At 50.2% G+C, this 12119-nt stretch overlaps 1 protein-coding gene across 1 annotated transcript in view; it reads left to right on the plus strand.

Moving 5' to 3' along the window:
* The window catches only part of FAM151B (family with sequence similarity 151 member B), a 363119-nt gene extending 351774 nt beyond the window's left edge, over nucleotides 1–11345 (plus strand). Inside the window, exon 6 of the mRNA XM_069224485.1 lies at nucleotides 9848–11345. Coding sequence (XP_069080586.1) covers nucleotides 9848–10010 — 163 coding nt within the window. The 3' untranslated portion in view covers nucleotides 10011–11345. The remainder of the gene's footprint in view (nucleotides 1–9847) is intronic.
* The last annotated feature ends 774 nt before the right edge of the window (nucleotides 11346–12119 follow it).

The following is a 12119-nucleotide window of genomic DNA, read 5'->3' on the forward strand; positions in this document are numbered from 1 at the left end:
CCCCGCAAGGGAGCCCCCTTCCGAGGACGTGTCCGTGTCGCTGCAGGGTCCAGTTGTCCCCGTCGTGGAGCTCCCCTCGCCCTCCGTCTCACTGGTCCAGTCTGACTCTGTGGCATGGCCCTCCTGGGCCATGTGAGATGCAGCTCCCTCCTGCCCCGATGCCACTTCTCCTCCGCCTGATGATGCTGATGCACACAAGCACAGAAAGACAAACAAAAAGGGGGGGGGAGAGAGAAATAAAGGGATATTGAGTAGATGGATCTCCGGTACAGTTAGCGGACATGACAGACACAGATGCCCCCTGCACTAAGTTGCGCACTTGTGGTCCGCTACGCATTCCGTAGAACATGCCCTACACGCCTAGATTTGACAACTGCACCCATGGATGACACGGCCCAGGGATGGCTGTACTGACAAACTACTGAGGGTGGTGGCTGGGGACACAGGGGCTTACAGGGGTGCCCAGCCTACAGATATCGCCCTGGCCTAGGGGGACCCCCAGCCCTCCTCCCCCACCCAGACACCTCCACTGCGCGACAACAGAGTAGATAATGCTTGTACTCACCCCCTTGTGTCTGCTGTGCTGCCCTCACACGCCCATCCAAATCAGGGTAGGCCACCGCCAGGATCCGGAACATCAGGGGGCTCAGTTGACGGCAGGCACCCCGCCTACGTTGGGAGGCCATCCCCAGCAGAGACTCGGCGGTCTTCTTGGTCCCGCGGCGGATGTCCTCCCACCTCTTGCGGCAGTGGGTGCCCCGTCGATGGTGGACCCCCAGGGTCCGGACTTCCTTGGCGATGGCACGCCAAATCCCGATCTTCTCATGGGCGCGGACCTATGTGACACGTACAGGGAGGGAGAAATACCACGTTCAAGTTTGTCAGCATTTTCCTTGCCAGTGGCCCAACGCCCCCCATCCCCGCCAGGCCCCCCGCCATGCCCCCCGCCATGCCCCCCGCCAGGCCTAACATGCCCCCCATCCCCGCCAGGCCCCCCGCCATGCCCCCCGCCAGGCCCAACATGCCCCCCATCCCCGCCAGGCCCCCCGCCATGCCCCCCGCCAGGCCCAACATGCCCCCCATCCCCGCCAGGCCCCCCGCCATGCCCCCCGCAAGCCCCAACATGCCCCCCATCCCCGCCAGGCCCCCCGCCATGCCCCCCGCCAGGCCCAACATGCCCCCCATCCCCGCCAGGCCCCCCGCCATGCCCCCCGCCAGGCCCAACATGCCCCCCATCCCCGCCAGGCCCCCCGCCATGCCCCCCGCCAGCCCCAACATGCCCCCCATCCCCGCCAGGCCCCCCGCCATGCCCCCCGCCAGGCCCAACATGCCCCCCATCCCCGCCAGGCCCCCACCATGCCCCCCGCCAGCCCCAACATGCCCCCTATCCCCGCCAGGCCCCCCGCCATGCCCCCCGCCAGGCCCAACATGCCCCCCATCCCCGCCATGCCCCCCGCCATGCCCCCCGCCAGGCCCAACATGCCCCCCATCCCCGCCAGGCCCCCCGCCAGGCCCCCAAGCCAGCCAGTGGCCCCAAATCCAGATTGAATTAAACTCACTTGTTGGTCTGGAGGACCGTAGAGTAGCGCATACTGGGGGAGGACCCCATCCACAAGTTTCTCCAACTCCTCTCCAGTGAAGGCAGGGGCCCTTTCCCCAGGCGCAGCAGCCATTGTCCCTTCCAGACCGAGGTCACAGCAACACTTGCAGTATAGGTCCTCTCCTGTGAAAGTTCAAGTCGCAAGTGGATAAGTAGATAGAAAATGGCGGTCACGTCCGCGGCGGTGCGTACCGCGGCGGTGCGTCCCGCCACCGCCGGCGCCCTTCGCCATTGGCTCCTGAAACCCATAGGCTTCAATGTTAACCAATGCGGCTTCGCGCCGCGGTCTTCGCCCGCCGCGGTGTGCCACGCCAGCGCATTGACCTCACATCCCATTGTCACACTTCACAGGTCAGGCAGCCGCCATTTCCAGGGCCCACATGGCTCAATTTCAACTGCGTCACACAGGCCTAGGCCTTGCATAGCCACTCAGACACGCCATTCACTGCATAGAGAATCGTTTACTGTGCTAGCTGTGAGTACGTACCTGTGGGTTGCTTGACTGTGTGCTCCATGTTGTCCTTCCTAGGCACCGTCCGCTGGGTTGGGCGAGGAGACGGATGAATCCTCCTGTGTACCGACCGCTGGTGGACCTGTCGACAATGGAAGAACGCCACATTATCCTGACCTACCGTCTTAACCGTGCCACTATCCATGAACTGTGTGCCCAGCTGGAGCCCGACCTGATGTCCCCCATCCGCCAACCCACAGGGATTCCCCCTCTGGTGCAGGTCATGTCAGTACTCCATTTCTTGGCAAGTGGGTCATTTCAGACAACAGTGGGAATTGCTTCTGGGATGTCTCAGCCCATGTTTTCGAAGGTGTTATCCAGAGTGTTGTCTGCCCTGATGAAATCCGTGAGGAGCTACATCATTTTCTCTGAGGTGGGCGAATTGGCTACAGTGAAGGGTGATTTCTACGCCCTTGGACATATTCCCAACGTCATTGGTGCCATTGATGGGACCCATGTGGCTTTGGTTCCCCCAAGAGACAGGGAGCAGGTGTACAGGAACAGAAAAAGTTACCATTCAATGAACATCCAGGTGGTGTGTTTGGCTGACCAGTACATCTCGCATGTAAATGCCAAATTCCCAGGGTCAGTGCATGACGCCTACATCCTAAGGAATAGCAGCATCCCTTACGTGATGGACCAGCTACAGAGACACCGTGTATGGCTAGTGGGGGACTCTGGGTACCCCAACCTGTCGTGGCTACTGACCCCAGTAAGGAATCCCCGGACCAGGGCAGAGGAACGGTACAATGAGGCCCATGGGCGTACTAGGAGGGTGATCGAACGCACCTTTGGCCTCCTAAAGGCCAGGTTTCGGTGCCTGCATATGACAGGTTGATCCCTAATGTACTCACCTAAGAAGGTGTGTCACATCATCGTGGCCTGCTGCATGCTTCACAACCTGGCTTTGCGCCGCCAGGTGCCTTTCCTGCAGGAGGATGGTCGAGACGGTGGTGTTGTGGCAGCTGTGGAACCTGAGGAGAGTGACGAGGAGGAAGACGACGGGGCTGAAACAGACAACAGGGACAGAATCATTGAACAGTACTTCCAATAGGACACAGGTAACATTTCAAAGATAATTTAGTAAATGTGAACTACTCTCCTGCATCTCTGCTGCCTGTCTATTTGCCCCAGTGTATGATGACTGAGTTGTGGCTTTTCCCTCCCTATTTCAGATCTGGGGTCCCCACTACGAGTCCTGTGCTTCGTTTCCCCATGGACTACAGCTTTGTGGCAGCTGTTTGTTGACTTCACCATGTACAAGGACATATTTGCACTGTCATGTCAATTACAATATATTGAAATCACAGCCAGACTCCAGATAGTTTTGTGCAAAATAGGTGTTTATTTAAGTGCTCAAAATGGGATGGGTGGTTTCAAGTGGGTGGGGGCTATGGTGAAGGAATGTCCATGGCAGAGTCCAGAGTAACAGTCACACAGGTGCATTGTCCAGAGGCCTGTGGAGAGATGGAGCATGGGCAGTTCAAGGATGGACAGGGTGACAATGTGGGACAGTGGGATGACATCAGGTGGTATCCATTGCTGGCGGGGGTCTTGACATCCTACTCTGTCTTCTTGCGAGATCTCAGGGCCCTCTTGCGGGGTGGTTCTTCTCCTGCAGGAGGTGGGGGTCTGGTGGGCTGCTGCTGTGCGGGGGCCTCCTGTCCACTAGCGCCGGCGGAGGTGGTTGGCTGTTCTTGGTCCAGGCTAGTGGCAGGGGCCCTTGGGTGTTGTTGAGTGTCCGCCCTGGTGTTGACGAGGTCCTGCAGCAGCCCTACCATGGTAACCAGGGTGGTGTTGATGGCTCTGATGTCCTCCCTGTACCCCCGATAGTGTTCCTCCTGCAGTACCTGGATCTCCTGGAACCGGGCCAGTACCGTCGCCATCGTCTCATGGGAGCGGTTGTATGCTTCCATGATGGTGGTGAGGACCTCGTGGAGAGTGGGTTCCCTGGGCCCGTCCCCCCCCTGTCGCACAGCTGCCCTCTGAGTTGCCCTGTTTCCCTGGGCCTCTGCCCCCTGGCCGGTGTGCCCACTGCCACTGCCCCCAGGTCCCTGTTGTTGTTGGGGTGGTGGGTTATCCTGGGTGCCCTGTAGTGGTAGACACACCGCAGATTGACGCGCCCTGGAGACAGAGGCATGGGCCCGCTGGGTGGGAGCTGTGCTGGTGTTCCCAGAGGGGTTTGGGTCTGTAGTGGCCTGGGCCTGTGTGAGGGGAACCGACTGTCCAGAGGTCCCCGATGGTCCGGGCTGGTCATCGGTGTCCAGGTCGACAGAGCTGCTGTCATCGCTGACGGCCTCTTGGGTGGGGGGTGTGGAGAATTCTGGCCCCTCCGCCGCGGTGTGTGACGGTCGGGTCCTGCAGGGGTATAGAGGTATGGTTATAGTTTCAATGTGTGGCATATGGGTGTATCTATGGGTTCTCGTGTCCCCAAGTGCTGGCATTCGTGTGTGGGGGCTTTGGTGAGGGTGGCTTGTGGGGGGGATGTGTATATGCATTGGGCATGCTTTGGTGATGGGTGTCCATGCTTAGTGGACGCATGCAGGCCTAGGTTTTGGGATGTGTGGGTTGTGATGGTGAGACATTGGCGGGGAATAGGTGTGCTGGGGGTGGGGGTGAGGATGGTGGTGGGGGTGAGGGTGGGGGTGAGGATGGGGGTGGGGGTGAGGGTGGGGTTCGAGGATGGGGGTGAGGGTTGGGGTATGATTTGGCATGCAGGTGGGGGGGAAGCAGTAGTGAAGCTTCAACTTACCAGTATCCATTCCTCCGCCGACTCCTGCGAGGCCGTCAGGATGCAGGATGTTCAAGACTTCCTCCTCCCATGATGTGAATTGTGGGGGTTGAGGTGGGGGTCCTCCGCCAGTCTTCTGCACGGCGATTTTGTGCCTGGATACCATGGAACGCACCTTCCCCCGTAGGTCGTTCCATCGCTTCCTGATGTCTTCCCGATTTCTGGGGTGCTGTCCCACAGCGTTGACCCTGTCGACAATCTTCTGCCATAGCTCCGTCCTCCGGGCAATGCTGGTGTATTGTATCTGTGTGCCGAACAGCTGGGGCTCTACCCGAACGATTTCCTCCACCATGACCCTGAGTTCTTCGTCTGTGAAGCGGGGTTGTCTTTGGGGTGCCATGGGGTGGTGTGTATGATGTGTGGGGTGGAGTATGTGTAGTTAAGTGTGTTGAGTGTGGTGGTGTGTGTTGTTTTGTGTGTGGATAGTGTGTGGGTGATGGTGTTGAGTGGCTGTGGCTGCTAGTTTGTGGATGCTGGTGTCTCGCTCTGGCCTTCTTTCAGAATTTTGTGGCGTAGGGGTTTGTGGGTGATGTGGGTGTGTGTTTTATATTGTATTGTGTGTGTGGGAGTGGTGTGTGTATGTGTATCAGGTGTGTGGGATTCAAATCGTCCAATGTGGCTGAGTTTTGTTCGTTTGTGTGTATTCTGACCGCGGCGGTGTGTCCCGCCAATGGAATACCGCGTTTGAATGACCGCCGCGTGGATTCGTGGGTCGTAATGGCATGGGCGTATTTCTGTTGGCGTGGCGGTGGAGGTTTTGTCACCTCCACCTTTCCGCCGACCGCTGGTCTGGCGGTCGGTTGTGGCTGTCGGATTTTCGGAGGTTTGCCTTCTGCGGGTCAGAATGACCGTGGCGGGTTTCCGCGGCCGCGGCGGTGTTATGGCGGTCTTCTGACCGGCGGTAAGTGCATTTTACCGCCGGGGTCAGAATGACCACCTAAATATCTTATCCTTTCATACATCATATCAATAAATGATTCTCAAGTTGATGTTAAATTCAATTCCAGCAACAGGTTCACATGAATTCCTTTTGATATGGAGTTCTATTCTCCAGCAATAGAATATTGCCAGCTATAGCTAATTCATTTATGTCCATAGATCTCATTAATATTCATTAATTTGTGCTTGTTGTCTTCCAGTGCTTTCATTAACTGGTCGTGGCTGATTCATTCTGTATCTACGCGTGCTTCGGCAAAACACCTTCAGGATCGCCACACCATACACTTTTCCATAATGGAACAAAACCTGCAATAATATAACACAAAAACAGTTTCACCCACTGAGCCTCTTGAATCTTTAACCAACTTTTATCTAAATATCCTCTATAGGGTTGCTCGTGCACTGACTTTCTTCTATTCCTCTACACTGCTTAATCTTATTTTTATAAAGATGACATGCAGGAACCAAATCCCTATCTCTCAGTAAGAACCCCTGACTCACACCTCTCTCACCATGGAAAGCTCCTGGAAACTAGTGAGATTTATTGTAATATTGGGCACAATCCTTCCTACCTCGCCTCTCCACTTTTCTTGTCCGTACAGCTTAAACATCCGCACCGGGATGTAGACATATTAATCAATTTAAGGCAAAACTCAAGCACCACTTGCGAATCTCGTTCACTGAAGCTTGACTCACTTTCTCCCTTGATGTAAAAATTCATAAACAAGGGAACGCCTACTGGTAACCCAGATTGCATGCTGGTAAAAACCCCTCCTATAATAAGGTTTGAAAACCTTGATGTACGATCTATTGTGGCACGTAACTCCCTTCCACTACATTCCAAGGGGATATATGTCATACCCAGGATCCTTGCCGGTCCTAAATTGCTAAAAAGACCTGTGTCTAAACGAGGACATGCAAATTAGGTTAAGGAGCTCCAACCTCAAGCCTTCCTTTCCATGCGGTCCGCCAGCTCACAGACCACTATCGATCTAGTTCTACATCCCCTCTTACCTTCTCTGTATAACCATCCTGGCATCGCTGTGTCACTAAAGCGTCCACCCACCATGACTTCTCCATTAAAGACATAAGGACATGCAAACCGAAGACGTCATCACGCTTCTAAAGGAGGAAGATTACACTATATTAATATCACGGCCCTCTAAACCTTGGCCACTATCGTTCCAGTTGATGTCGCCTAAGCTCCCACTGTTCCGATGCCTCATCAATTTCCATAGTAAATTATAAACTATCTCAGGGGGTGGCTCTAATACCTGAAAGCTCTAGAATATGTAATGAATTCTGCACATCTACTTATCATCCAAAATGTATGTGTGAAGAACTATGCAGAGCGTGGCACTCAGAGCGTGTCTTATGAACAACCTATCACCTGTATGCACTGTATATCAGCCTTTCACCTATCTACTCTATATATATTACAGTGATCTACTCTCGATTCATCCTAAATGAGATCATGGCCTATTCCTGTTCAACCCAAATCTCATAGGAGCATATGGGGGGATACATTCTCCTCTCAAGTCTATTAAAACAATCATATAGATTATCCAATAGCACTCTCCCAGGGAATTTCACTATTCAGTCCATAAATATGTGTTTGTAAAGTAAAAATCTAATGAACCTTCCTCTTTTTTCCTATATTTTGCCCGATCCACCGCTACTTGGACTGATATTTTTTCCAAGATGACTCATTCGATACATTCTGGAGGATGTTTTTTTCCCAAAAATGCTTAACTAAGGGAGCTTCCAGTTTTTTAGTTCTTATCATGTTCTATGTTCATTTAAGCAAAGGTGAAAACTACGGCCTGTTTCACCCACATACCCATACATTCAGACTTTGTAAGATGAAGTCCTTCTCAATATATGGACCATTACAGGTGTTACTCTGACCAATGGCCCACTACTTACCTTGCTGAGAAACACTGGGGAACAAATAAATATACCCCATATCTACACCGATGGGGAAACTGCTCTCCCACTTACTCTCAGCTGCATGTTGGAGCTTAGCCAGGATGTGGAAACAACCGCAGGCACCCACACTCAATAAACAGTCGGAGAAAGTATGATCAGTATACACAATGGAGAAACTCACAGCCCTGGTACGCCCCAGGGCCTCCAAATTCACCAGAACTTGGCTCCCATTCACTACTCACATAAAACAAATGCAACAAATAGGAGGCATACACATGACAATATCCAAGACTCTGCGAGCCTCCTGCATTTGTGAAGTAACCAACTCCAGTGTTGAAAGCCAGCCTTTCCAAACAGCACAACCGGACTAAGATACCACCATTATAACAGTATAAACACAATGAGGCTTGTCTTTGCTGCGTCCAGTTGGCCAGTCTCTCCCTTTGGACAATGACAAAATGGCTCCACGGGGAGGCCTGCCAATACCTTGAACAAGTGTATTTTTATACTGTATCCTGTAACAGTAAGCAATGCCAATGTATGTAACCTTTTCTGTTAAAACTTTCCATAAAGTTGTTACAAAAATGATGACTTCAGGCTTCTACAAAGAGCCATTGCTGTATTTATAGTTGAACCACTATTCAAGTAACATTCAAATAGATGCTCTGCAACTGTCATTGATTCCAGTTTCCGCCGTTAGAGAGACAAGCATCCGCCCAGCCATACTTAGGCCACTTTCTCTCGTAAGCCGGTAACTGAGACCTGGACACCAACTAGTAAAGAATACTCACAGCTTTGAATACGTCATTTCCTCCAGTAGCCTTATAGCTGAGAGCTGAGTGCTGACTGTGAGTGTCCTGTTATGCTATCCTGCCGCAATTTTCTGATCTTCACAGCATGATCAATTAATTGAGAAATTGTCTGCTATTCTAGTTGGGATCAAATAGGTATTCTCTTATACAGTCCAGGCCCAACCAAGGAGAGCTAAATGCTAACTAATGTGCTTCAGTAGAGAGTTTCTGAATTTATTGGCGTGTGCCTGGTATACTTGAGACTTGCTATTTTTGCTTCCTTAGCTATTCTTACCTTGATATAACTAAACAACTGAGATGAAACCACCACCAGACGATAGAGATTTAAACAAAGATGCCCAAGAGTGAACGCATCTGCTGTGGATCGTCATGCCATCACTGGGAGTAGAGGGTTGGAAGGTTCTGGATAGAAGTGTCTCTTGAACTTTTTGTCACAGATCTATTATGACCTATGACACAGACCCTAGATCCTTTATATGGTAACAGGGTGTGGTTTATGTCGCTTATTTATCAGGGCAGCCCCGCTATATAAAACTTGAAAGCGCCACGAGAGCCACTGAAAAAACAAAACACTGACAAGTAACTTTTATACAGCGAGATTGCCCGCTGTGCAAAACGTGTTCTCCTTTCCAGCGTCTCACCCCGTCACCTTTTCTTTCATGCCCCTTCTACCTCCTCCTACATGGCAAGAAAAGTCCAGCTAGGAATTTACAATGCCAATAGCTGCAGCTCGAGCAAATGCGAGACCCATTGCATTGCAAATGCTTGTTTACCTAATGCAAGAACGGAAAAAGTGCAATGGCATTTCCCCCGGTGCAGTTCGGCCCGAAATGCCCGTAATGGCTAACACACATTTCCTCCAACTTTACTCCTGAAGGTTGTCCACCTGCTGGCAGTATTTGGGGGGAAGTTCAGCTCGGTAGGAGAGTAAATTGAAATGTTTGATTCGTATAGATTTCCAGGTGTCTCCCTAAGAATGTTTTGAAATCCCTGAAAGGTTCGACATATGTGTATACCACAGGAGTAAACATGTGACTTGGAGTTTTACAGCTTAAATGTGGAAGGTACATATCACGTTGATGTTGCTTTTTAGCCCAATCTTGTTTTCGCTTGTCTGCATATCAAAACGAACTGACGATTTGTTCTGAAACTAATATTCATTAAGGGTCAGGTCGAGTTTTTCCCATAACAGCTATTGTGTGTGTTCCTGGCGGATGCTGAATTCCTCGCATGACGTGTCGTTCTTTCTCTTTGTGTTAATGCAGGTACAGTTTAACCATATGGACAGGAAGAGATGACAAGTACCCTACCGAGGATCTGTTATTCATCAGAGAAAACCTCAATGCCGACAGAGTTTATTATGATGTTCTGGAGCCTCAGAATAGTGAATTCAAACAGATAATAGCCCAAGGCCAAACGTCAAAATAGACTGCCGCGCACACCGTGCTCGCCGCGTGAGGAGCGTTCGCGGGAGAGGAGAGCTTACCGCTCACACGCAGTGAAGAAATAAAGGCAAACCCGGTCCAGGCATAGAAGAGCGGTGATTGCAGTTGTATTCTTTTTCATTCTGAGGAAGAGCATGTTGTCCCTGAAAAGTAAACAGGTTGAAGGTTCTTTTTCATTTGCCGTGACCCGGCTTCCGTCACCAAGCATTAGTTGAGGAAGCGCACCCTGCTGTATCAAGGTTAATATGAGTATTTATGCGTTTTTTATAGTCTGCAAGTGCTTTGGGGGAAATCACCTCTTACCTAGGCAATCAACGCGTTATCTTCCTAGCCTTATACTCGGTCCCCCCTGCCTTCGGCTTGTCACTTTTGGTCGGAAGATTTGCTATTTTTTTATGGGGTGGATTTTGGAGCCTGAGACCCTGAGTTCCTGCAGCAGTTTCCTAGTTTTGGGAGTTTGGCACTGCTTCCATCTGGGTACCAGGCTCTGATGACCCTTCAATTTAATTCGTCTTTATTTGGTTTATATATAAGACACCATAAAAACTACAATAAACACATGATTAAAAGCAATTATCAAAAAACATATAAAACAATCCATATAAAACATCAAGTGGTTTAGAGCTCATATCCCCCCCGATGAGTCAAACAAATTTTCCAGATAGGGCAATCAAAACGAGATGTCAAGTAATTCAAAATTCACATCCTCCAAATACGTTAAACATTTTCTAATTTGAGATAAGTGCAGTACATGGCTTACTACAGCATTACATAGTAATAATGACTGATAACCCATCAGTCACTCTCTTCTCGGTCTCATTGTATTCCAGTTTAGAGGTTTATGCCATTCTCCTAGTGCTCTATGGATCAGTCAGAGGCCGTTCCAGCCACAGTGATTAACTGCATAAGTAAATAAATTATTGTTTTTAGATACCTACCCATTCTATATTTTTGCTTGTTATTTTTGCAGTTTCTGCCCCTTCTCAGAACGGGTTTTTCTTAAGAAAGTAGCATCTCCACAGGAAATAAACAGCAGTATGATTATAGTAGGGTCTAATGCTAAAAGCATGACCAACAGGAAGTAGTCTATCAAGATTGAAAAACACGGAGGGGGATTAAGGCACGAGGAGGAAGCAAACAAGCATTGGCATAGCCAATAGGCCTCGCCTATGTGAGAATTATTGTCTTTGTCATTTTTTATTTTATTTTAGCCATGCTGTACGGTAAGATAGCTGCTGCTGTGCAGCTGGACTGAAAGTAAAAAAAAAAAAAAAGAAATTATACTGTGGCATCTAATAAAGTATTATTATTTGTTTTCATTAGTTATTTGAAGTACACCTCGATGTTATAAACCTGCTAATACTACAAAATGAAACAGGATGAACTATAACTTTGAAGTTGCAAGAAACGTAAACACTGTTCTCAGCACCCTCGGCATTAGCAGTATTGTTATTAGCGCAGACTTGAACATCTTTAGTAGTGCTTTTATTACTATGCCAGAGCATAGATCTGATAGGTTTGTAGTGGCTGAAATTAGAAGCAGAAGTAGAAGGGAAAGCGAGCTCCCGCTTCTTGTGCTCGACGCTCAGCTCTGCCGCTCTGAGGCTCTGTAAATTTAAAGTGAAAGTGCTTGTTCTGTTACCGGCAGCAGGTGAAAGCCATTTTAGTCAGCCTGCTCGGTTCGCGTCCTGCCTGCTGGCAGTTTTGTGGCAATGACACTAAATCCCAGGCACCTGGGGAGAGTCCTTCAGTTCAGAAGTAGAGAAGGCTGCGGGCACCGTGCAGAAAAATAAGAAAGGCGCGACCTCCCGAAGAGGCCACCATGCTTTGTGGTGAAGTGAGCTGCTGTGAAGCCGGTGCAGCACTGTATCTACAAGATAAACAAGGAGGCAAAAGAAAAAATGCAATAATCAGAGCGCATTTTGTTCCGAAAGCCAAATGTGCCAAAAGAAGCAACAAGGTAACTGAGAGCATTTTGTTCCAAAAGCTAAACGGGGCATAAGAAACAACAAGGTAACTGAGCGCTTTTTGTTCCGAAAGCCAAACAGGCCAAAGAAACAAAGAAGTAAAACAAAACAAAAATGCAATCATC

The sequence above is a fragment of the Pleurodeles waltl genome, chromosome 1_1 (assembly GCF_031143425.1).
Source record: "Pleurodeles waltl isolate 20211129_DDA chromosome 1_1, aPleWal1.hap1.20221129, whole genome shotgun sequence".
NCBI classification, from domain to species: domain Eukaryota; kingdom Metazoa; phylum Chordata; class Amphibia; order Caudata; family Salamandridae; genus Pleurodeles; species Pleurodeles waltl.